This window comes from Haplochromis burtoni, unplaced genomic scaffold (assembly GCF_018398535.1).
Source record: "Haplochromis burtoni strain Fernald_Lab_line unplaced genomic scaffold, NCSU_Asbu1 Contig_134, whole genome shotgun sequence".
In the NCBI taxonomy this organism is placed as follows: domain Eukaryota; kingdom Metazoa; phylum Chordata; class Actinopteri; order Cichliformes; family Cichlidae; genus Haplochromis; species Haplochromis burtoni.
The window spans coordinates 63,241-86,071 of NW_024582495.1; the positions used below are offsets into that span (position 1 = coordinate 63,241).

The following is a 22,831-nucleotide window of genomic DNA, read 5'->3' on the forward strand; positions in this document are numbered from 1 at the left end:
TTATTTTAATTCAACACACAAAACTGTCATAAAGATAATGAATACATTTAGATGTGTAAAGGGGATTTGTTAATCCCAGTTCACAGGGCAACACAAGCTTGTTTACAAAATTCCATAGTCAAGTACAGAATAGATAACTGCAATATATGCAAAACATTTGTAAATGTTTAATACATGGGCCTCACACTGGTTCTTTACATACTAAGTGACAAATGGACCTGCATATATTTAGGCGCAAAGACACGCAGTGATACAGCTGGCAGCACACCACAACAATAAAAAGATAAGGGAGAGTGCAAACTTGTTGATGCCAATTAGCATCACAATATTTATTTAATACTGTTGCTTGTTGTTAGATCTCCTTTGGCTGTATTTTAATGTTTCGAATCAAAACGGATGTGTTTGCCATCAGGCTTTCCATGATCATTACCTCTTTCCTGCAGGACTGAAAATGTAATGATACAAACATGTCCTGCATAAAAAAAATCCTTTGTAGTCTGGAATAATTTTGGTGGATGGATGAGGGGATAAGATTTGCTTAGTTTTTAGTATTATACGTTAGTCTAAATTTAGGGAAGAGACGATGAGGGTTAATGGGATATAAAGAAAAAAGAATTTGCTACTATCTAATACTTGAAACACTGAAAGTTGTCGACATTTGTGCAGGAATTCAAATATTCTCGCTTCATGGACCTCTAGTCATGTTGAAATTAGGATGCAATGGAAGATATACTTGCACAGTCTGAAATGCTCAGTGCACACAGATAAAGTAAATTTTAAGCTGTCTATGCAGTTGTTGTCTGTACTGTTTATATTATCTTGTTTCCATGTAGTAAATGTAGTCCTTTGTGGGGAAAAAAAGAGAAAAATAATGGACTGTGGTGTGTGTGGATCATTGGTGTTGGTAAAAAGTGTGATTTATCGCAAAGTATAGGCCACTTCAGACTGTTCAGCACATTAAGAGCAGAAGTGCAGTTGTTATTAACATTTGTAGAGCCATGTATTGCAGAGGCTTAGCTGTAGAGAACGAGCTCTTGACACAACTAGTTACAAAGGCTGGACAATGTCTTGAGGCAAGCTACGCACTCAAAGCATGCATTACATAAAATCCCCAGTGTGTCTTAAAACAAAGCATTTGGAAGAACGAATACATTTTGTTTAGCGCACATTGTAACAAGAGCAGCTGGAGACTTCATAGCTCCACCAAGACTAAAAACTTCCTCCACGTTATGCGTAAAACGAATCACTGAAGGATATGTGAATGCAAAATGTTTTGTGATATTTTCTTGATAACATCAAGACAGTGTCTCCCATTTTTTTCTTAACTCAATTCGATATGTATTTATGAAGATATGATCCAAAGTGCTGCGATAAAGAATCCTTCCAAAAAGTCCTGGATCTTGAGCATTTCCAAAAGTTAATAACTTCTAATTTGGGCCTTGCCCCCCCTCTAGTAAAATGCAAATCCATTTATAACATTTTGAGTAATCATGCAATCAAACAAACTGAATCAATCACATAACCTCCTTTGGCGAGGTAACTGAGATCATGAACGCTTGGGCTAACAGACTCTACTGATATTTACAACATAGGTGTTACAATACTGTTTCACAAAGTACCACAACTATTAAACCACATGTAAAATGATTTCACAGTAGTTATTTTTTAACAGGTGCAAATAACAGAATACCTAAACATTGTCATAATTAATTTATCATGCACCCACAGCCAGTAACAATGGACCGATAAAACACGCACAATCACTGAAACGCTTCATTTCTTCAGGAAAATTCACGAAGAAATGCTGAGAGCTTCATCATCTGTCATGTTGGACCTGTGGGTGATGTGATAACTGACTTCTTCTTGCTCTGTGACCGGTTCATTGCACTCATGGGTCGAATTCTTCATCACACTGTAATACATCGGCACATTGTACTCGGCCTCCCTGTGGCCCCAGTGGCACTTGCATAGCTTTTTAAAAGCAACACGAAACTTCTGAGACATGAGGTTATAAATGATGGGGTTGATGGCACTGTTGGTGTAGATGCACATCCGGCAGAAGAGCAGGAACCAGGTGTTGTGGTACGGCGGGTCAATGAAGGAGTTGACCACTACTAGCGTTCGGTAAGGCATCCAGAGCAGAGCGAACAGGATGACCACAACAGCCAGCATCTTTGTTATCTATTGAGACAGCAGAGGAAGGAAATAAGGAATAACAATGAGGAAGAATACAATTATGTGAATTATCTCAGCAGACATACTGCATGCCGTGACTCAGAGTTTACTGTCAAGTGAGTGTTGTAGAGGATGCCCAATATGAATCCATGACGCACATAAATAGCTCTAAGGCTGTACATAAGGACAGGATAGGTCAGTTTGCAAACATGCTTGTAGTGAGAATAAAAGACCCTGTCAACCACAGTGAGAAAGTCTGCTATCACAGAGAGCCAAATGATAAATAATATGTTGATATGAAGATCATAGCACTCAGTTTAAGTCCTTGAAGACATTCATAGTGCTTACTTTTGCTAGTTAGCCCTGAAGACATTTGTTAATTAGTCTCATCAGTGAAAGCTGACGGGAATTGTTGGTACCTTTTGGCTATGAACAAATAATTTGGACAAATGAAAATTTTGATCAATTGTTTCCTTAGGCTAGATGAAAACATAATTGAAGAACAAAACAATTACAGCCCACCTCGAGGGGGATGTGAGTGGCCAATCCGAATGTCATGGCAAACACTCTAATAGTTTTCTATTAGTTCACTCAAAACTACAAAGGTCAGGTTAGCGGGGATGGCAGAGACTGGTTTCCTCCTCTGGGAATACTCAGCGTGTTTATGAACTATCTTGTCAGGCTGTTGAGTTATTTAGCTGTGGTATAGTCAAACCCATCCACAAAGCCACTTTGAACCCAAACAAGCACCCTATTAGGACTGAACCTAAATCTGTTTATGGATTTTTATTCAGAACCACTCAGAAAACCCTTTTATTACTTTTATTTCCTTTTTGCTCTAAGCTTCTTGTCTTTATAACCTTAGCAGTACCTGTTTTCTTGCAGAGACTGCACCCTTGTTGGCCTTGTTGGTGGTACTGGAGTGCCCCTGGTGAACTGACCCGCCTCCGGCTCGGTCGTTAAGATGCGAAGGCAGAGGGCTCATGAACAAAATTCTGGCAATGAGCCCATACAGCACAGTGGCCACAATGAGAGGGATCACGTAAAACAGAGTGAAATCTAGGAAATAAATTGGCATGTAGAGGCTTCTGGAGACACGGTAGCCACAGGTGACGACCACCCCGTTGGTATAGACGGTCTCATCTGTGTCCACTAAAAAGAACCACATCGTGCAGTAGAGCGAGGTAAAAATCCACACTCCAGCTATGATTCTCTTGGCTCGGGAAACAGTGCATATGAACTGTGCCTTTATGGAGTGACAAATAGCAATGTATCGTTCAATAGTGAACGCTGTGATGGAGCAGGATGACACGTTGATGCCCAGGTACTGAAGATAAGTTATACACAAGCATCCCGTGTAGCCATATATCCAGAAGGCTACAACATCAGAGATATTAGGCAGGCCTGCAGCCAGGAGCACAATGAGGTCTGCGACAGCCAAGCTGACAAGGTAACAGTTAGTCGGGGTCACCATGTGTTTAGTGCGCAGAACAACCAGCACCACCATGATATTCCCAGCAATCCCAACTCCACAAATGAGCATGGTCAAAAATATCGTTATGACTTGTTCTTCAAGAGGGTTCAGAGGCATTTCTGTCAGATTTAGAACCCGACTGACATCCTGAAAGGTGGTTGTGTTGTTCTCCATCTTGCTCAAGTCCAGCTGCCAAAATTCAGTTAATCTTCAGGGGCAAAATGGGAATCCTCAAGGCAAAAATGTGGAGAAACAAAATTATTAGACAGCAGTTTTGCTTGCAGGGTGTTCAATATTACAATTCTTTTCGTAAAAGCCTTTAATTCTTGTCTAGATTTTAAAAAAGTGTAATACTCCCTCTCCCAGCTACAGTTTAAAACCAGTGTACGGATGCGCCTTGATTAAAAGGGGCATATCATAAGAATAATTTAAAATGAGTAAATAAATAAACAAGAAGTCAAATTCAAACAACAGAGACCACCTGAAGGTTTTCTGGTGTGACAGCCTAAACGCAACAAAATATAATAATACATTATAAGATGAACAAACATGAGCATTGACAAATTGCTTTTGTTAAACAATGACCCACACAATAACCTTAGCCAATTAAGTTCAAGCTAGTTTGGGTTAAATGAGGCATTTTGTTAAGGTTACACTTTTTAAATAACAATACTGTGTGAAATGTTTAGTCTAGCGCTTTGTTGATCCATTCACTCACTTTAATCTCCTCCCTATATGGACTCCTGTTGCAATTATTCTGGCACAAGGCTTGAAAACATCACTTTGTCACACTTCATGAAATAACTGTAGCAAGCTCTGTAAACGATAATAGATTTTAAGAAATAGTCCTAACAGCCATCAATGCACACATTAATAGCAGCAACTTGATTTAAAAAGGTGCTACAATTATGCTTCTAAAAAGCTAAGCTCCCATCTTCATAAATGCTAATGTTGTCTTCATTCAGTTCATTATTAAACACTGGTTTTATTCAATGCTTGGATGTGATAAAAAAAAAAAAATGTAACCCTCAAAATTGAAATGATTGTTCTCCTCTGCATTAAAGGCCATCATGCAGACTAAATCTATAATTTCCAGCAATGTGACCATTTAAAATCATCTCACAAGGTAATGCTGCAATATACATTTAGGGTGATCAAAAATGTGAGACTTTCCCAGTTCTCCTACAAATGCCAGACGCTTCGGGAAGGAACAAAAATGCACGTTTGGATTTGATTTAGTTCAGGGAAATAAAATAATGAGATGATAAAGGGAAAAAATTGGCAGCTTACCATCATTTGTGAAAGGCAGTACCCAGGTGCAGTATCCCAGGAAATATAAGTGACTGCTTAATCCTCTTTCAGAGTTGCTCCAGTCGCCCACATCTGTCTCACTCGCTCTCTCCCTCTCTCTCCTTTCCCAATATACTCCTCCCTCCATCTCACACCATTATATCCAAACCCACCTCCTACAGTCACCACGTACAAATCAATTTTATCTTACCATCCAAGCCCTGAACATCATGTCAGCTTCTGTGGCTATAACCCTGTAATTACTGAAAGAACAGCACAGGCACCATGCAATTCAACACACCATCCACTGGAATGATTGAACATGCAATTAAAATAGCACTAATTGCTGTATTAAGTACAGCCTTTGTGGACACCAGATGTAATTTAGTTAACTCTTCTCCTTGTATAATTTACATTAAATTCTCCAGTTTTCTAAAGTGTGTAGAATTAGAATAATTCTTCTCCCCAGAGGGACAAACAGACACAGACATCCTAAGATTAAGAGTCTTGCTATTCCCATGATGCACATTTGGGAACGCTTTTACAGCTTCTGGCATTATACATGTGAGGGTAGAGCTGATACTGTTAAATAGTTGCGCTCCCCATAGCAGAAAAAATGATAACACTGGTCATCCACAAAATCAGAAGTGATTGAAAACAGATTAAAAAGCTTTTTGACCCTCTGTCTTTGGACAAGGCTGTCACTGAGAATACTAATGCTCGCAGATTCTTGGATTTTCAGTCTGCAGACTGCGTGTAATGAATATGTAACAGTGTCAAAGAAGAAAAAAACTTACAGAACAGGTAATTTTCTGATTGAACTGCTTCATGTTATGAAAGCTTAATGAGGATTATAGTTAGAGTGTTTAGAAGGCCACATTATTTGTCAAGTCAAAGGTATCAGTCAGAGTTTATGAAAAATATACATAAAAAGGATGATAAAGTGATTTATTTTATTTTGTTTTATTTATTATAACACAGGAGCAATAACTCATAATATCAGACAAAACATGAATAATTTATTATTATCATCTCTACACTGCGGAGACAATTGTGAAGTGGCCAAAAGTCACGAGTAAAAATAGACAATGAAGAAGTCTATTAATATTCTGGGATGAGGTCTTAAAATAAACCCTCACAGCTTCATGGGAATTTTAAGCAGGAGCATACTGATATGCAAAAGAGAAAGGAAATAGGGGCACTGTGATTAAAATAAGCTGACGAATCATTGAACATGTGGATGAAACAGATTCATTTAATCTATTAAAGGTATTCGGGTCAGTACAGTGTTCCAAAAACTGTAAGATCCGACCTGTTACTGTTCATTTCCTGACAGGAACTACCACCTCTTATTAGTCTTTGTCCCCAGCTGTCCAAAGCACCATGGTGGCATCTAGTGGGGCTGGATGGTAAAACAACAACAACAAAAAAAGGCTAACTTGCAGAGAAATAAAAGAAATAAAAGAGAACACGGAAAACATTGCTCTGTGATGATATCATGGGGGGGAAAAGTTACCAGGCGAGTCTCTGTCCAAAACAAGATGCAGATTCAGCAGAAGTGTTGGTGCATCGCTTTGAACCACAGGGTTTGAAGAGGCGTATGTTGAGTGTTGACTCGCTTACAGAGGAAAGGTGTTATAACTGTGACTCATACACAGGATGCACTGTATTCAGTTTACATTTTGCAAAACACAAACAACGAAGACCACCGAATGAAACAAGAAACACTGTGAGCCCTGTGAGCCAAAAGGTCAGGATTGAGACAGCTCTGTTATTTCTACTCTTGTATGAAGTCGTTGAACAGCCTTAATACGACACAAATACACAGCTCTGTGGGCATGAACCTTTTGTTTGCAAAAAGCCTCAAATAAAAAAAACAACAACTAAAGTTGGTTTTGATGGGTGTGAGTAGGGATAGAAAATAAAGAGAGGGGCTGCACCAAAGCCCAGTATAAGATAACTTTTTGAACTGTGAATCAAGCAAAGCTGTTCTATTAGAGTTCGTAATTAAAAGGCTAACAGGACAGATCATACCAATATACAAAATTACACATCCACACGACTTTGGTTACATCACAAAGTGAAAGTACCACTAGATAAGTTGATCCAAATGGTCTAAACATGCAACCCATTGCCATAGCAGTCTATTCATTAGCTGTTACATGTCATTCAAACTTGCACATGAACAGAAATGTGCCCTTTTCTGTGTTTTTTATTTTGCTTCACATGCATTTTCCTCATCAAGTAAGCTATTCTCTTCTCCTCCTGCTTTCTGAAGAAGGATGCAGAGATTTTTCTGCGTATCTGCCTTGCGTAAACCTCGAGGAAAACCAGAAAGTAGCTCATCAGCCAGAGACATCCCAGCAGGAGTGTGACTCCCAGGTTTGGAGCTGAAGTTGTCACATCACAGAGAGATGGCCCAGGGCTGAAATTCCACTTGTAATCCCTGTGGAAGTTTACCAGCTCCCGTTTGATGCAGGATTGTGGGATAATACAAAACGCAGGGGGGAACCACTGAACCTAAAAGGAACAACAAATTTATAAAAGACTCCAAAAAGCCAAAAAGAAAATAAAAAGATTAAATTGAGCGAGTGCTGTCTTACCTTATAATTGACACTTATAACAGCAGATGTAGGTGGAAAATCCAGCAACCATGGCACAATCATCTGAACTATATAGTACACAACATGATCCAAAACTACTATTAGGGTTATTGCAATGAAATATAAAGTTACCACAATCAGTGATAGGAAACAAGAGGAACATTCCTGACTTATTACTTTACAGTTTTCAAGATTGATTTTATTTTTAGCTGGCCTTTCATTAACTGGCATTTTTTGCAAGAGCTCTTTGGAGATGTACCCATTATCAAAATGAACTGATGTCAGATAAGATTTCAAGTAGCGTGCAGACTCAGCGATCAGCAGTGCAACAAAGACGGCAGCAAGAATCCGGTTTGACAGCAGTTTGTATTCTCTGAGGAGGTTCCTGGCATGTGAGAAGTTGACCTCTATCTTCCCAATTATCTTAGTAAACATGCTTTTGACATCTGACACATCAATATGTGTGTAATGATCCAAAGTCCTTAAGTTGGTAACAATGCTCAAGTCCTCCCACTTTACTTTGATGGCTTCTTCAACAAGGTCTGTCTTGGCTTTGTTCAAAGGTTCAGATGAGTTTAATAAAGTCTTTGCAAAACCCTCAGCAGTGCATTTCAGGATGCGTGCCACTGCTCCCACATTTACTGTGATATTAGGGATGACATTCAGCACCAAAATCATGACAGAGGCCGTGATGAGGAGTTTCCGTCCTTGCTTGGTGCAGACTGTAGGAAGAATCATTGTTAGCACACAGCGCAGGGGATGACACAGGAAGGAGACCAGAAACATGCTCACGCTGTAGATACTGACAGTTTGAACCGACACTTCGTAATCATATCTCAGACTTTTTGACAGCCAGTGGTGAAGCAAGCCACCAGTAACACAGGCAAGTGTGAAACAGAGAGACAGCAGAGTGAGGATGTCCCTGCCTGCAGGAGAAGGTGCCGAGTAAACTTCCCAGAGGTATGACAGCAGAGACGTTAAGGCCTGTCTGCAAGATCCTGCTCTCTTTCTGGGGAGAAAACAATACAACACTTTATATTTAGAATATTTAAAGATTCAACAGAGAAGTGGCTCTAAGCATTTCTTATTAACACTAAACAGTGCAGAAGTATTTGTCCCCTTTCTATTTTTTTTTCTTTTTTGCATATTTGTCTCATGTTTCAGATCGTCTAACAAATCTGAATATTGGATAAAAACAACACAAACAAATACAAAATACAGGTTTAAATGATAATTTCATTTATTAAAGGAAAAAAGGCTATTCAAACCTACCTGGCTCTATGTAAAAAAAGTAATTTCCCCCTAAATCACAAATTAACTCTTTTGGAAAGCTTAATTCCTCCCACCAGCCCTGAATTGTTAGTCCAGTTGAATCAAGAAATCACTAAAGTAGAACTTGTCTGACAAAGGAAAGTAGGCTAAAACATCTAAAAAAGCAACACGTTATGCTCAATCTATAGAAACTCAAGATCAGAGGAGAAACAACAACATCTATAAGGCTAAAATATTGAAACATATGCTAAACTAAAACATAATTTTTTCTTCCGTCCGCACGTTACAAAAAAAAACATGCAACTATTTTCTCCCTATCGTGTTATTTTACAAATAATGCATTTTCAATGCCTGGGTTTGTAAAAGACACAGTGGAAAACAAAAGTTTTTTAATAATAATAATAATAATAATAATAATAATAATAATAACAGTTAATTATAAATAATTTAAATAACAAAAAAAATAGATCAACTCCTACCTGACAAGCAAAACAAAATTTTCTGTGATCATCTTCATCCTCTCTAAGAAATTAGGAGCCTGAGAAAATAAACAGGAAGTGTTGGTGGACTGTAAAGGCTAAAAAGGGGAACTTTGCGCAACAGTCACTGTCATGTTGGTTGCCTACAAGTTCCACGTGGGAAAATAAAAAAGATAGTCCCTCTGCATCTAAACCACACATGACACAAAATCATATGGAGAGCATGACACACTCATAAGCCCTATGTGGCAGGTCACACTAACCAAAGTGCGCTTTCAGAATGATTTGATGATGGTGACACTGACAATACAAGTAACAGAGCACTTTGCTTATAACTCCTCTTCTAAACTGAAAATAGTTTAGATGACATAACACTTTTGTGTGTCATCTTTCCTCTGGTTTCTCATGTTTCTACCACTGAAATTTACTTTCTGTCTTGTGTCAACTGAGCTTGGGTGCTAAGAATTAAGAATATAATCGAGAATAAGCTATATTAGGCAATTATATCTAGCAACAACTTTTTTTTAGCTCTTGAATGGAGGCAAGAAATCCATGAAGGTGGGTTTGTTTTCTCTTTCTGTCCAATTGAACATCAGAAAACATCAGAATTGCTTCAAGTTTAAACAAATAAAAGCTGACATTCAGTAACCACCTTGTGTTTTACGTTTTGTCCACTGCGTCCTTAGTTACTCGGTTTGGTGGAAGCAATGCCAAAAAAAGGGGCTGTCATATTTAAATGGGCAAAAGGACCTAAAATCCAAAAATCCAAAGAAGAATAACAAATCCATGAGACACCACAATAAAGGCCTATTTATTTTGAGTCTTAAATACTAATTGGTTTTTGTTTCAAATTTTATGAATAACACACACACAAAATAAATAAAGGCATCAAGTCACAGTTATGAATCTGCTTTGGGTCAAAGGTTATTTGCCTGTAACCTTTGTATTTGTTGTACAAATTAGTACATTTGGTTACGGTCTGTTAGCTTTGGATAACTTTTCTGATTTCACATTTAAACACTACAGACCTTTTGCTGTGGCAACGCTTACACTGAATAACCAACACATTACTGCACAAGTTAACAATTGTTGGGACATGTGAGGACACCAAGAGAACATTAAAAAGAATTTTGTGCTTTGTGCTGTGTGTCTATGTGTGTGTGCAGGGGCCGCAATGTTCCAGCAAGAGTTTAAAAAACTTTCCTGATACAAACAGGGGAACTCACTTAAAACAAAACAAAACTGTGCGTAACAAATACATAAACAACATCAAGTTACAAACTGGCTTTATTTATGACAGCACAATATATGAGTGCAGATCACCATGTAACAAAAGTTACACATTCATTAGTCAAGATTCATAATTTAATAAAGAAAATGATTTAAAATGTTGTTTATGTGGTATGGCTTTAGCAGTGTGCCATGTGAAACATAAACAAGTAACAATCTTTTAGTGATTTTAACCATAATATATACTTTAAAAAGTGTTATTCACAGTCTCATTCCTTCTTCCAGCAGAGGTCAGCCTGTAGTAACGATACAAACAGCACACTCTGCAGTCTGACTGATTATTTAAAAAATATAAAACACTCTTCAGTGCTCAAAGCATGTGTTTGAGGTTAGATGTTGCTCTAATTCAGTTTTAAGAAAGCAGAGAGTAAAATACTTCAGCAGTTTTTAAACTTAGCAATACATCAACTCTCATTAACTGAGTTCATGTATTGCACAGCTTAAACTCTAGACCGTTGAGACCCTAAAAAGGCAGTCAAATATATATATGATAACCTTTTCAAAGCATCGTTAACAGCTGGAAAAATGTGTTTTCTGACTGTGACAGTACAGAAACAATTGTAGTGAAGAATTTATACTGTATACACTCATCATAGGCATGAATGTCATGGTAATTTTGAGCTTTTAATGATTTCTTTGAACTAGACTTTTTAATGGGTGGAATGACTTTTACAGCGTCTTTTATGACTTAAAAAAATATTTAGGTGCACAAGGGACTAATAAAGGTTATCTCATCTTAAGTTTGAATTTACTTTGGATTTTCTCTAATCCACAAGTCAAAAGTATATGTACAGGCTCAAATATATAGACAGACAGATGTACAATCACCCTCCTCCCCTCCAAATGCCTCCGATGCCCGTCCTTTATGTTGTATGGTGTGTTCATGTGCTCTCGGTGTTGCTGTGTTTTTTTTCTGTTCTCAAACTGCCTGTAGGAGCTCAGTCTGGGTGGAGTTCTTTTTTCTCCCCATCTTCTCAATGTGATGTATTTGAAATGTATGTACGGTTGGAAGGGGTCAATTTTCACAGCATATATTGCTTTAAAGTTGCCACCTAGTCACTTGTGGACATTTCAGGTCCTGGTTGCCTAGGTGACCCACTACTTTATTTATGTCAATCAACAGTATTCTTCACTGTCATTGGTAGATGTCTAATGACCAAAAATCCCAAATATTCCAATGAAACATGTATGCTGTGTAATCATCCCACCCATTAAAATCTCGAATTCAAAGAAATCATTAAAGGCCCTAAATTACAGAGACACACATGCCCACGATGAGTGGATGTAAACCTCTGATCACAACTGTATCTACTTCAGTTTTTCCTCCCTGCTCACTCTTCTGGTACTTCTTCTATAATAACTTCTTGCTAAAATCTGGTGTGTGATCACAACGTGGCATTAAGCGACTGAGCCACAGATAAGTGCGCATTGGTCACAAGAGCAGACTTGTTAAATGGGAGAGCCCATTCAGGGTAAGTATTCAAATTAAACATGGCAATGCCCCACGTATTCATTGCCAGAGTGACTGACAGGATACCCAGGATGTTCATCACAAAGCCAGTTTTCACCTGAGGAACCAGAAATGGAAAACATAAGCTGTAATTTTGTGTAATATTTTCAAAGTCAAGAGCCAATGAGGATCTTACCATGTCTTTCACCATAAGGTGTCCAGATGCAAAGGCAATTGAGTTGGGTGGTGTGGACACTGGCAGCATGAAGGCGTATGAACATCCTACTGTGGCAGGTATCATGAAGTACAGAGGGTTCACTGAGACATTAATAGCCTGTGGAGGGAAAAGATGTTTATGACAGGATGTATAAAAAGGCCCATTATGCTTATTCAGAGTGAAAATCCAGAATTAAATTTAAAGTACAGTAAGGGGACAAAGGTGAAAAGAACATTCATTATCATTTGGCAAAGGCAGCAAAATACAGAAGCATAAAAGTTTTATATACTTCATTTTGGAGCAATACATTGCAAAAACAGATAATACAGGAGTTGGGTTTGCATGGCTCTCTGGAGTCCAATTAACATATAATATACAAAATTAATTAAAAAAAATTAAGAAACTAATTAAGAAACGAATATGGGCTGTAAATGCAATAACGGTCAATCAGTCAATTCTTTTATTGTGTGCTTTAGGACCCTAGCCTACAGATTGTTTAAATCCTAAAGCCTTAATCATCACTGACTACATTTCTGAAAAATCATGTTACAGTACTGATATGAACTAACTATGTACAGAATAGTTACTTTTTATTTTTTTTATTAAATGCTAGTGTTAACATGATCACATGTTCACTCTATATAATTATAGACTGTATATCAAGATGGAGGCAACTTTGCTAGTTACAAAACAATTGTATTGGGATCTGTGTGAAAATGGATGTTTGTCTCCCTCGATCTATAAACTATTTTAACACTTTGTTGATGGGTTTGTGGTCTTAATCACTAGTTTTAAGTCTTATTGTCAGCGCCACCCATTGTTTGTAACTTCCAGTTTCAAAACAAGATGATGATGGCCAAAATACTCAGCTCAAGGATGGGAATTCAGTAACCAGTTAAATAACAAATAATAACACCACTAATGAAGGTACTGCAGAATGGGAGAAAAATAAAAATATAGGAAATGCCATTCACTTGTTAGCTCCAGAAGATAAACTAAATTATTATTTTAGCGCGTGTACAACTTCAAATACAGTAAAAGCAAAATGTGTGTTGTGCCTGTTTGTGTTTGTAATAACAGCTTAGTATCCTAAAGTTTAAACCTAGCCTATACAATTACATGCTATTAAGTGGTTATTCTTCCTGTGTAGCCATTGTCTTGGAGTACTTAAGCTCCAGATAATAATTGTCTAACAACAGTTAATGTCCAACAGTCTACAAACATAAGAACATCTATTGCAAAAGTTTAACAAGACCACTAAACCTCTGAGTGACATAAAGGACAAGGTCGACAGCAAAACGTGTTCACCCTTCACTTTGACTTCTTTATCTTGTAAGACAGTCGTCCAGTTTGTTTCCCTGATGGTCATCTGTGTCAGTTTGATTGCACTGACATGGTGCAATGAGTTTGTACCTCACACAGGTAAACTGATATGTGAAGATATTTTTCTCAGCTAAAATATAACACAGGAATAAAAAAATAATCTGATGATATACTTTCACTTTAATTTCGCATACAGTCTAAAACTGTATGCAAAATTGTATATATTTAGGTTGAAGACCAGCCTTACCAGTTCAGCAATGACAGGTAAAAATATGATAATGGTGGCAGTGTTACTGGCAAACTCAGTGAAACAAGCCAGGAAAGCAGTGATCAACATCACAGCTGCAGCAGGAGGGACTTGAGCCAAAGGCTGGAGGTGGCCTCCCATCCAGGACGCGAGTCCAGACTCCTGCAGAATGCCACGTGACAGAGGTGAAAGGTTGAAGATCAAATAACAACATAAGAAACCAAAACAGAGAACTTGAATCAAACAAAGCACTGACAACCGAAGGAGAGCAGAGACACGTTTTAATAAACAGACTTAGTAGACTTTAATTTCCTCCATTTCCACTCTAAACTATAGAGGTTTAAAGAAACATTAGTAAGCAAACTGAAAATAACAGCTTCCTTTGGTATTTTGGGGGAAATGGTCCCAAAATATTTGCTAAAAAGTTGGATGCCACCATAGGCACCACATAGCAGTTTTAACTTAGCACAGAGACAGGAAACATTGTTGATGTATTATATGTATTACATACATATTATATGTAACATCTTTACCTCACAAGCTTTGGCCATGGCGAAGCCGCCTCCAAGCAGCATAATGATATTCCAAGGAACCGATTCCTGGGCTTTTTTCCAGGAAAGGAGAGGCACATAAGGAGTGTTTAGAGCTGAAGAAAAATGTGAGATAAAACAATTAGAAAATGTTTATCATGTGTAGAAAAATGTAAAGGCTGTTGTGCACCGATACAATGTGAGATTAAAATCCTTAAACTTAACTGTTAACCTTATAATGAGTAGTAAAAGATTCTGCCTCAGTATAACATCTCCATTCCTTACTTTATTTCTATTTTCCTTTTTTAGTTGCTTTGTCTTTATCTTGTAAAAAGTTTGACTTGACCCGGAGAGCTCTGCACAAGAATTCCAGTGTGCATGGACTGTTGGTCCTGTGCTCAAATGGCAAATAAAAATCTTGAATCTTAAAGAGGCGGAAGAAGTACCTCTGGGTTTAGGGATGTGGTGAAGAACACGTTAACATATGGATGAGTTGAAAATCAAACTACTACCAAACTGCTTAGCAGCAAACCACATAGTCTACCATATAATATATTTGGCACGTTAACATACACATTTTAGTGCTTTCTACCAAATATTCTTTTGTAGTTTTACCATATTTTTGTATTTATTTGCTCTATTTTTAGTTTAATGAGCTAAAAGTCCTACTCTGTTTGACATAGAGTGAACCCACTCTATTCGAATAATGTGACCCTCAGTGACAGATGAACCACATGGCTTGCTTTCTTTTCCAGCATCAAGTTGTTTATTTGACCAGCTGAACATAACATAAGCATTCACTCACACACACACACACACACACATACACACACGCTTCTCCGTTTTAGTGGATGCTGATTCGCATTTGTATTCACATTTTGGAGTTAACCAAATCAATAAAATGATTTCCATAAGACATTTTTTTTGTCCACCAAGACAAAAAGATTCACCAGAATTTGATTATTAAATGGACGTTTCAGGCATGTAGCTACAACACGAGTAATCCAAAATACAAGTACACAAACACACAAAGAAAAAAACCCAAAGTGTGTCCACATAGCTTTAAGAGATTATTCTAATCACAGAAACAGAGAAACTACAGTCTCACTTTCAGACGGGAACTTTCCTCAGACTCTCTAATCTATATTATTAACATTCCTCAGCTTAATTTCTGTGTTTTGCAAAAGCTGTTCTAGAAACAGAGACACAGAATCTTTGAATTTTCCACAAATATCTGGTCTTAGATATTAACTTTTGACTTATCAAAGTTGTAATATTGCGACAGAAAATCCTATATATGGTAACAAATAGAACTGAAATGAGACAATGATGCCTCATAAATGGCATTTTAGCAGATATGCTATCACTAACCTTGAGGGTCGGACCACCATCTCAGGGAAGGCTTTTGTGAAGGAAAAAAGAACAGTATAGACACAATGATGACACCGGTGACTGCATCCGAAACGTACCTGAAGGACAGCAAGACGAGCACAAAATAGAAATGGACACCTAATAGAGCACAGAACCAGAATACAATGTGCTAGCTTTCATACAAGGTTTTAAAAGTCAGCTTCTCTTACCCTTTTTTAAAAAACACAGACCAGCCGGTCACAAACTTTGGATCCCTTGTGAAGAGGAGAACGGCAAACAGTACAAAAAAGAAAGAGATGGCTCCCTCTGCAAAGCTGAAAGCATGAATGCAGAATAAGAGTAAGTCAAAGACTATGTCCTAGAAAGTTTACATCCAGCATCTATTGCATGAGATTTCAAGACATACACGAGTCCTCACTTTATGGGCCCTAGTTTTCTGTAATCTTCCTTTATCAGTGCCTTGGCTCTGGCTTCTGCCTGGGTTCTCCTGTCTTGTTTTGTGATGCACAATCTGCAAAATTTTAACACATATTGTAAACATTGGCTCTCATAAAATAAAGACCTTACTCATGGAATGTATCCTGTAATGCTGATGGTGTTATTGAAAAATTTAGCAAGAAAAGATACACAACCTTGTATTCAATCCTCCGTAGAGAAATGCAATCCATAGCCATCCCAAAAACAGGAAGAGGAGCATGAGTGGGAAAGCAAATGCAAACCAAGAGCCAAAATTGATAAGATCACAGTCTGGAAAGTAGCTGTGAAAGACAAAATTATAACTGTTAAACACACTGAAACATATCACTTCTGTGTCTGAATCAGCATTGTTTAAATGCTACACAAAAACAAAAGAGTTACCTTTTCAGCTGTCCAATCAGAATGAGGTTAGGTGCCGTGCCCGTCAGTGTGGCGGTTCCTCCGATACTGGCAGCATAAGGGATACAAATTAAAAACCCCTTCCAGACTTTGAGCTGATACTGCGCCTCTGCTCGGCTCTCCTCAGCTGTCCTCGGGTCCGTCAGTTCTGGTGTATCAGTCCTTTCAGAAGCATTATTTTACATAAAATGTGAATTATTACACAAACTTCAGAGTTTGCACAGCTGGATATTACTCTTTAGTTTGTATGGCAAAATGAATCTGCAAACTTCATATGTGTTAGCTTAGTTTTGTATTTCACAGTCTGTAAAATGTAAAGCTCAGTAATTAAAAAATAAATTTAACACAGACGAAGGGAATGATGCCTGCACTATGAAGCAGGATTTGGGGCTTAGAAGGGTTACTTAAGGGTTAACCTTGTTGTGAAAGCCTGATTGAAAGCAGGTCATGTTCACAATCAGAGATCATCATGTACAAAATCACTGCCTCCATTCCTGAAAAATGCACAGGCTTCAGTGCTTCGGTAACAGCATGTTCTAGGACTAGAACATCTAAAGTTCTTTTCTTTCTATGATGAGCCTCAGTCAAGACAGGTCTTTAAAAACAGCTTTATTCCTCCTTTTTACCTGTTTGCTATAAGCAATTTAAAGCAACCGTATTGTTCTGTAAACCTAAACTATAGTACTACAACACTGAAACAGGGCACCTAAGCATAAGGCCAAGAAAATTTATCAATCTGAAATCTGTTTTTTGGTTTTCATCTGTTCATTACGGGTCAGTTAACACTGCCTGGGCTGAAGATGAAAAACTAAGGCAAAAACTCTTAGATGCACATGAAACAGCATCGCCTGCTAATTTAACAGAACATATTTATAGTTACAGTCAGGTCCTCATATTTTAATGACAGAATTATGTTACTTATAAGTCTGTTGACTTGCAAGGTCTGCATTTATATGACAGTTTTTCAGTTTTGCATTCCACAGCACCGTCATATTCATGCAACACTTTTTAATACTACACTACTGTACAGAGCTTTTCTAATATTATAGTTTGTCTTTGCAGTTCTGCTGTAAGTAGACCTGTCCACATGTCTTCTGTCTGGCTGTGTATATGCCACTTCTGTCATATAACACCACAAAAACGTGAACATCACACCACTCTCTCATCTAACGTGATATCAGGGTAAATGATGCTAGAGAGGAAAATATATCCTGGGTATTTTAAACTTGCCCTATATTCATAGCACTAGCACCTGGATAGTTTCTTGGATTTTGTTGCCATTAGAACTACATCTACCCCATTTCCAGTCTTCGCAGTAAGCTGTCACAGTCCTGGGTCATTTTGACCCAGCATTTTCAGTTCTTATATTCCTTTGTATTATGGTTTGTATTCTGATCCTTTTGTCATGCTTTGTTTATTAGTATTATTCTATGTTTCAGTTATTCTTTGTGAGCGATTAGTTCTTAGGTTGAGTCTCTCGTTCAGTATAAGTTCAGTTCAGTGTCAAGTCTGTTTCTTGTTTTCCATTTTATTGTGAAAGGTTGATCCTTATCTCAGTGTGTCTAGCTTTGCTCCTCGTGTCTCGTTACCCCAAACCCTCCCAGCTGTGTCTCCCTCCTGTTTTCCATTCCCTGATTACTCCCCTGTGTATATAAGCCCTGTGTTTTCCTGTGTTCCCTATCGTGTTGTACCCTCAACTGGCTGTGTGATCTGTTTCTAGTGTTTCGTCTCCTGCTCCAGTTTAGTATTTCTTTTCCAGTGTTTCAGTCCTCGGTTCCTCTGTTCAGACTTTTGTCTTTTGGTGAGTTTAGTTAGTACGAGGTTTTTCCCAGCAATAAAGCTGCGCTTTAAGTTTCACTTCCGTGTCTGAGTTCTGCATTTTGGGTCCACCACTCCTGCTTGCTCGCCTGCCACACAGCCAACCATGACAGAACGACGTGACCACAAAATGGACCCAGTGGACTCACCTTTAGGCTGGGAGGAGGAGTTGCTAGAGCAGCTGTTGGATTATTGCCGGGCCGTAATTCATGCTGTGGACACTCCCAAGAGACTGATTCAGGTAGTGTTTTTTGATGATTTCCTGTCAACTACAAGTTTTCCCCCGAGTTTTCCAGACATCAGTGAGCTGTCTCGAATCATAACAGAACTAACAGCGAGGCTCTGTTTTGGATTATTTGGCATTGGTGGCCCCGGCAAAGTAGACTCAGCCACCCTCTTAGAAACCCTCGCTGCTTGGTATTCTCAGTCTTTAACCCTGCCGTCAATTCAGTCATCTTTCCAGTCCATAGCTCAGTCACTAGCTCAAGCCCCTGTAGCTCAGCTAGCCGCCCGGCCTGCTAAACCTCCATCACAATCATTACTGCTGCCTGCAGCTCAGTAACCAGTGTCATCTGCTCTCTTGCTCTCAGCTCAGTTACCTGCCCAGCAGCCACCTTCTGCTTAGTTAGCTGCTCAGTCGCCACCTTCGGCTCAGTTTCCAGTGTCCCCATTGCCTGTAGCCCAGTTACCCGCCTGGCCGCCAGTGCAGTCATCTACTCCATCACCTACTCCACTCTCACCACAACCGTTTCAACGGCCGCCAGTTCAGACTTCAGTTCAGTCCCCTAGCCTGCTGTACTCTCACCCACCTGGTCAACCAGTGGTCTCAATGACCTCTGGCCCTGCATCTACCTCGTACGCTGGGGCTTCTGGAGAGCCTGCCCAGCTGTCACCCTCTGCTAAAGGGTCCGAGGGGCCCGTTCAGCCTCCTGTTGTCGCTGGAGGGTCCAAGGGATCCGTCCAGCCTGTTGCACCGCCGCCTGCAGCGCCTTCGTCTCCGGCTTCCACGCCGCCGCCTGCAGCGCCATTCTCGTCTGGTCCTGCCTCAGAGCCTTCAGCTTCGCCCGGTCCAATGTACGTCCAGCCCCTCAACATCGCCGGCCGCCTTCCAGGCCACTGGCTGGGCGTCGTCGCCATCGTGGGCGGCCTCCGGACCAGCTCTGTCGTCGCCGCCGCCGCTGCCTTCCGCTACCTGTCGCCTCTGTCAGTGCACCCCAGGGTGGCTGTGGCTACAATGTAGCTTGCCATCACCAGTGTGTAAATGTGAATGGGTGGATGACTGGATATGTAAAGCGCTTTGGGGTCCTTAGGGACTAGTAATGCGTTATATAAATACAGGCCATTTGCCTTCCGCGGGGCCGTCCCCCTGAGTACCCTTTGTTTGACTTTTGTGCTGTCGGCTTCCTGAACCTTTTGATTAGTGGACTCACGGTAGACCCAGTGGGATTTGTTTTGAGTAATTCCTGTTCTTGGGCTCCTTGTGTTTTGTTTCTCTCTTGTTTTCTCGCTCTTGTTTCGTTTTTTTTGTTTAGGGCTGTAAGTAGCCAGACCCTTTGGGGGCGACTGGCACAGTCCTGGGTCATTTTGACCCAGCATTTTCAGTTCTTATATTCCTTTGTAGTCTGGTCCTTTTGTCATGCTTTGTTTATTAGTATTATTCTATGTTTCAGTTATTCTTTGTGAGCGATTAGTTCTTAGGTTGTGTCTCTCGTTCAGTGTCAAGTCTGTCTGTTTCTTTCTGTTTTATGGAGTCTCCTGCTCCAGTTTAGTATTTCTTTTCCAGTGTTTCAGTTCCTCTGTTTAGACTTTTGTTTGTCTTTTGGTGACTTTAGTTACTACGAGGTTTTTCAGTTTTCAGCAATAAAGCTGCGCTTTAAGTTTCACTTCAGTGTCTGAGTTCTGCATTTTGGGTCCACCACTCCTGCTTGCTTGCCTGCCACACAGCCAACCATGACATAAGCTAAGCAAAGCTCAACATCTATTGTTTGTGCAATGATTTATCAAAGACATCAGTGGAGTGAAATGTCTTTAAAATAAAAATATAAAACAAAACACAAAAATGCTTCTTACCCTTCTGTTGCCATTATTTGTTTTTCTGTTGGCACTGAGGGCAGTGAATGCAGCTTTACAGTAGACTGACCTGCAAGAAAATAAATCAAATAGATTTTGACAGGGTTCAGGGTTACATGTGAAGCTAACTTAATCTTCAAAGTGTCCAAACATGAGTTAAATTGTGAGTTTCAGCTCTTTTTACAGTGGTGTACTTTTGTTTTATTTAATAGCTGACTTTGAGTCAACAAAGCCCCCTTAATCCATTACTACTTCAGGATTGACTAACTTGTTGTCAGACACTGCATTGGAAACGCTGCACAAAGTTCACATATTAGATTATATATTAAAGGCTCTTGGGAACAAGGTTAAAACAATCATCTTTCAAGAATGAAACATATTTTGTGAAGAGACACAGTTGGATGATAAACGTTCAACCTGTCTTCACTGTTCATTTGAAGATGAAGTGTTTAATGTTCATTCGCCCCTGTCACAGCAATGCCCTTTGCTGCTTGAATGACTATGAAGACAATAAGACTGAATTAAACAATGTTTTGGTTCAGCCAAAAAAAGATTTAAAATTGGCCAAACGTTTTCTCTCACTCAAAGGATAATCACTTTCATTCAGTATATTAAGATGTAAATTTCAGAGAAAACTTTGATTTGTCATCAGTATAAGTTTGAAAACTGACAGCGTACCATTTATTATGGCACTCTCGTGATCCTCGACAGACTTGCACTTTTGTTTTAGGGTTTCCAGATCACCAAACAGGCTCTCCAGGATGGCATTTGCGATAGGGAGCATCATGGCTGTTGTGGCGGTGTTACTGAGCCACATGGACAGGAAGGATGAGGTCAGCATCATTCCCAGAATGAGCCTGGAAAAACAATTCAGTCCACAATCTTAAACTCGGTAAACAACCCTAAGTATGAAAATAAAAATAATTAAATGTAGTTCTGTGCAAAAGATTCAGACATTTATGTTTTATTATTATATCCCTCCCTGTTGCAGAATTTTCTGAATTAACTAGCTACCATATTTTGTGACAATGTTATTTAAACAGACGTGAAAAGGACATGTAGGGTGACTTGGGTATTTCTGGACAGCACAGAGGTTCACAACACAGGGAAATAAAATAAGTTCCAGGTATTACTTAAAATGGGATAAATACAGAATCCTCATCAGCTTTAAACTGCCTTCTGATAAAGTTATTTTCTCACCAGGCTGGTTTTACTCCAACAATACTGAGGACCTTTAGGGCTATTCTGCGATGCAGGCCCCACTCCTCAATCGATGATGCCAACACAAGGCCGCTGAGGAAGAGAAAATTGGTCTCGATGAAGTACTGAGGGCAGATTTTTTTGGCTGGAAGAATTCCCAGTGTTGGGAAGAGGCAGACTGGAAGCATGGCTGTGACAGCAAGAGGGAGAGCCTCCGTGCACCAAAACATAGCCATGAGCACCACCACGTAAAGACATTTTCCCTCCTAAAAAGATCAGTAACATGTCAATAATATTTGTGCAATAAAACAAAAAAACAGCTAAAAAACAAAGCAAAGACTTAACAAGAAAAAAGAAAGCAGATTACACGTTATGTTTTCAGTAACTTGTGTATCCTTCACATTATATGTGTTTCAGAGAGACAACATTATTTTTTACATCGTTAACACGAAAGCATTATCATTAATAATCACTTTTTATTTTTAGGTTTGCATTATTGACTCTTTGGCTGAATCAGATGGTTCACGGAGTATGCACAGTGAAAATACTCCCAGCAAAAGCTTTCTTGTGCTTAACCAAGAGTAAAAAGCATTGAGGTTGTAGTGACAGTAGAAGATGAGTGTTTTTAGCATTATTGACTAAATTTATTACTTAAAAAATCTCAGTTTATATAAGCATGTCTGTAAGTTTCTGATTAATCAAAACAAGTATAAAGATGGACCAAACCCTTTGCGAACTAGTCTGATTTTAAACATAAATCTCCTGCTTGCACCTGTGTTATGCATTTATAATAGGACAACCGTGCTTTCTGTGTGTAAGTTTTTTGGAAAACAGTGGGTGCATAACTGTGGCACAAAGAAATTCACTCACCTTCTCCGGTAGAGTAAAAAGTAAAGGCAGAAACACGAGCGGAGTGAGCACAAGGATTAGCTGTTTGTGGACGCACCACAGCTTCTTGGACAGTACAGATATTCTCATCCCTGGCTTGAAGTTGTGCTCAGTTTAGGAAACGTCCAGACTGGCTGAGAGCAACCTGTGAGGCAGCACTTTGAAGCCCGTGGCTGAGCACAGAGAAGATTAACCACACGCTTTGCTACAGGTTAACTCCTCCTGTGATGGTGTGTTAAATGGGATAGTCGACTTACT

General features: G+C 39.1%; 3 protein-coding genes across 3 annotated transcripts; all 3 read right to left on the bottom strand.

Annotated features, from left to right (window-relative positions):
• Positions 1–5,040, bottom strand: LOC102293402 (thyrotropin-releasing hormone receptor). Its single transcript, XM_005930615.2, has 3 exons — positions 4,940–5,040; positions 3,047–3,879; positions 1–2,181 (listed from the first exon to the last, which is right to left on the bottom strand). The coding sequence occupies exons 2-3, from the start codon at positions 3,821–3,823 to the stop codon at positions 1,792–1,794; spliced, it is 1,167 nt and encodes a 388-aa protein (XP_005930677.1). The 5' UTR covers positions 3,824–3,879; positions 4,940–5,040; the 3' UTR covers positions 1–1,791.
• Positions 5,041–5,934: 894 nt separating this feature from the next.
• On the bottom strand, positions 5,935–9,958 carry LOC102303978 (osteoclast stimulatory transmembrane protein). The gene is made up of 3 exons (XM_005930747.3): positions 9,294–9,958; positions 7,543–8,551; positions 5,935–7,459 (listed from the first exon to the last, which is right to left on the bottom strand). The coding sequence occupies exons 1-3, from the start codon at positions 9,329–9,331 to the stop codon at positions 7,109–7,111; spliced, it is 1,398 nt and encodes a 465-aa protein (XP_005930809.1). The 5' UTR covers positions 9,332–9,958; the 3' UTR covers positions 5,935–7,108.
• Positions 9,959–10,171: 213 nt separating this feature from the next.
• slc13a3 (solute carrier family 13 member 3) lies at positions 10,172–22,831 on the bottom strand. Its single transcript, XM_005930616.3, has 13 exons — positions 22,556–22,831; positions 21,686–21,951; positions 21,164–21,342; positions 20,486–20,555; positions 16,580–16,759; positions 16,354–16,479; positions 16,140–16,232; positions 15,931–16,035; positions 15,722–15,819; positions 14,354–14,466; positions 13,821–13,982; positions 12,230–12,367; positions 10,172–12,151 (listed from the first exon to the last, which is right to left on the bottom strand). Exons 1-13 carry the CDS (start codon positions 22,661–22,663, stop codon positions 11,969–11,971), a joined length of 1,821 nt encoding a protein of 606 aa, XP_005930678.1. The 5' UTR covers positions 22,664–22,831; the 3' UTR covers positions 10,172–11,968.

What these genes read in the sequence shown, in the direction of transcription:
- LOC102293402 (XM_005930615.2), bottom strand. Translation starts at nt 3,823, where the DNA reads ATGGAGAACAACACAACCACCTTTCAGGATGTCAGTCGGGTTCTAAAT. An exon ending in CAGTCTCTGCAAGAAAACAG is followed by an intron (nt 2,182 to 3,046) that starts GTACTGCTAAGG and finishes CTGTCTCAATAG; the next exon opens with ATAACAAAGATGCTGGCTGT.
- LOC102303978 (XM_005930747.3), bottom strand. Translation starts at nt 9,331, where the DNA reads ATGAAGATGATCACAGAAAATTTTGTTTTGCTTGTCAG. An exon ending in AATTTTGTTTTGCTTGTCAG is followed by an intron (nt 8,552 to 9,293) that starts GTAGGAGTTGAT and finishes TTTTCTCCCCAG; the next exon opens with AAAGAGAGCAGGATCTTGCA. An exon ending in TTATAAGTGTCAATTATAAG is followed by an intron (nt 7,460 to 7,542) that starts GTAAGACAGCAC and finishes TGTTCCTTTTAG; the next exon opens with GTTCAGTGGTTCCCCCCTGC.
- slc13a3 (XM_005930616.3), bottom strand. Translation starts at nt 22,663, where the DNA reads ATGAGAATATCTGTACTGTCCAAGAAGCTGTGGTGCGTCCACAAACAG. An exon ending in TACGGAGGATTGAATACAAG is followed by an intron (nt 16,233 to 16,353) that starts GTTGTGTATCTT and finishes AAAATTTTGCAG; the next exon opens with ATTGTGCATCACAAAACAAG. An exon ending in TACCTGTCATTGCTGAACTG is followed by an intron (nt 12,368 to 13,820) that starts GTAAGGCTGGTC and finishes TTCCCTCCACAG; the next exon opens with GCTATTAATGTCTCAGTGAA.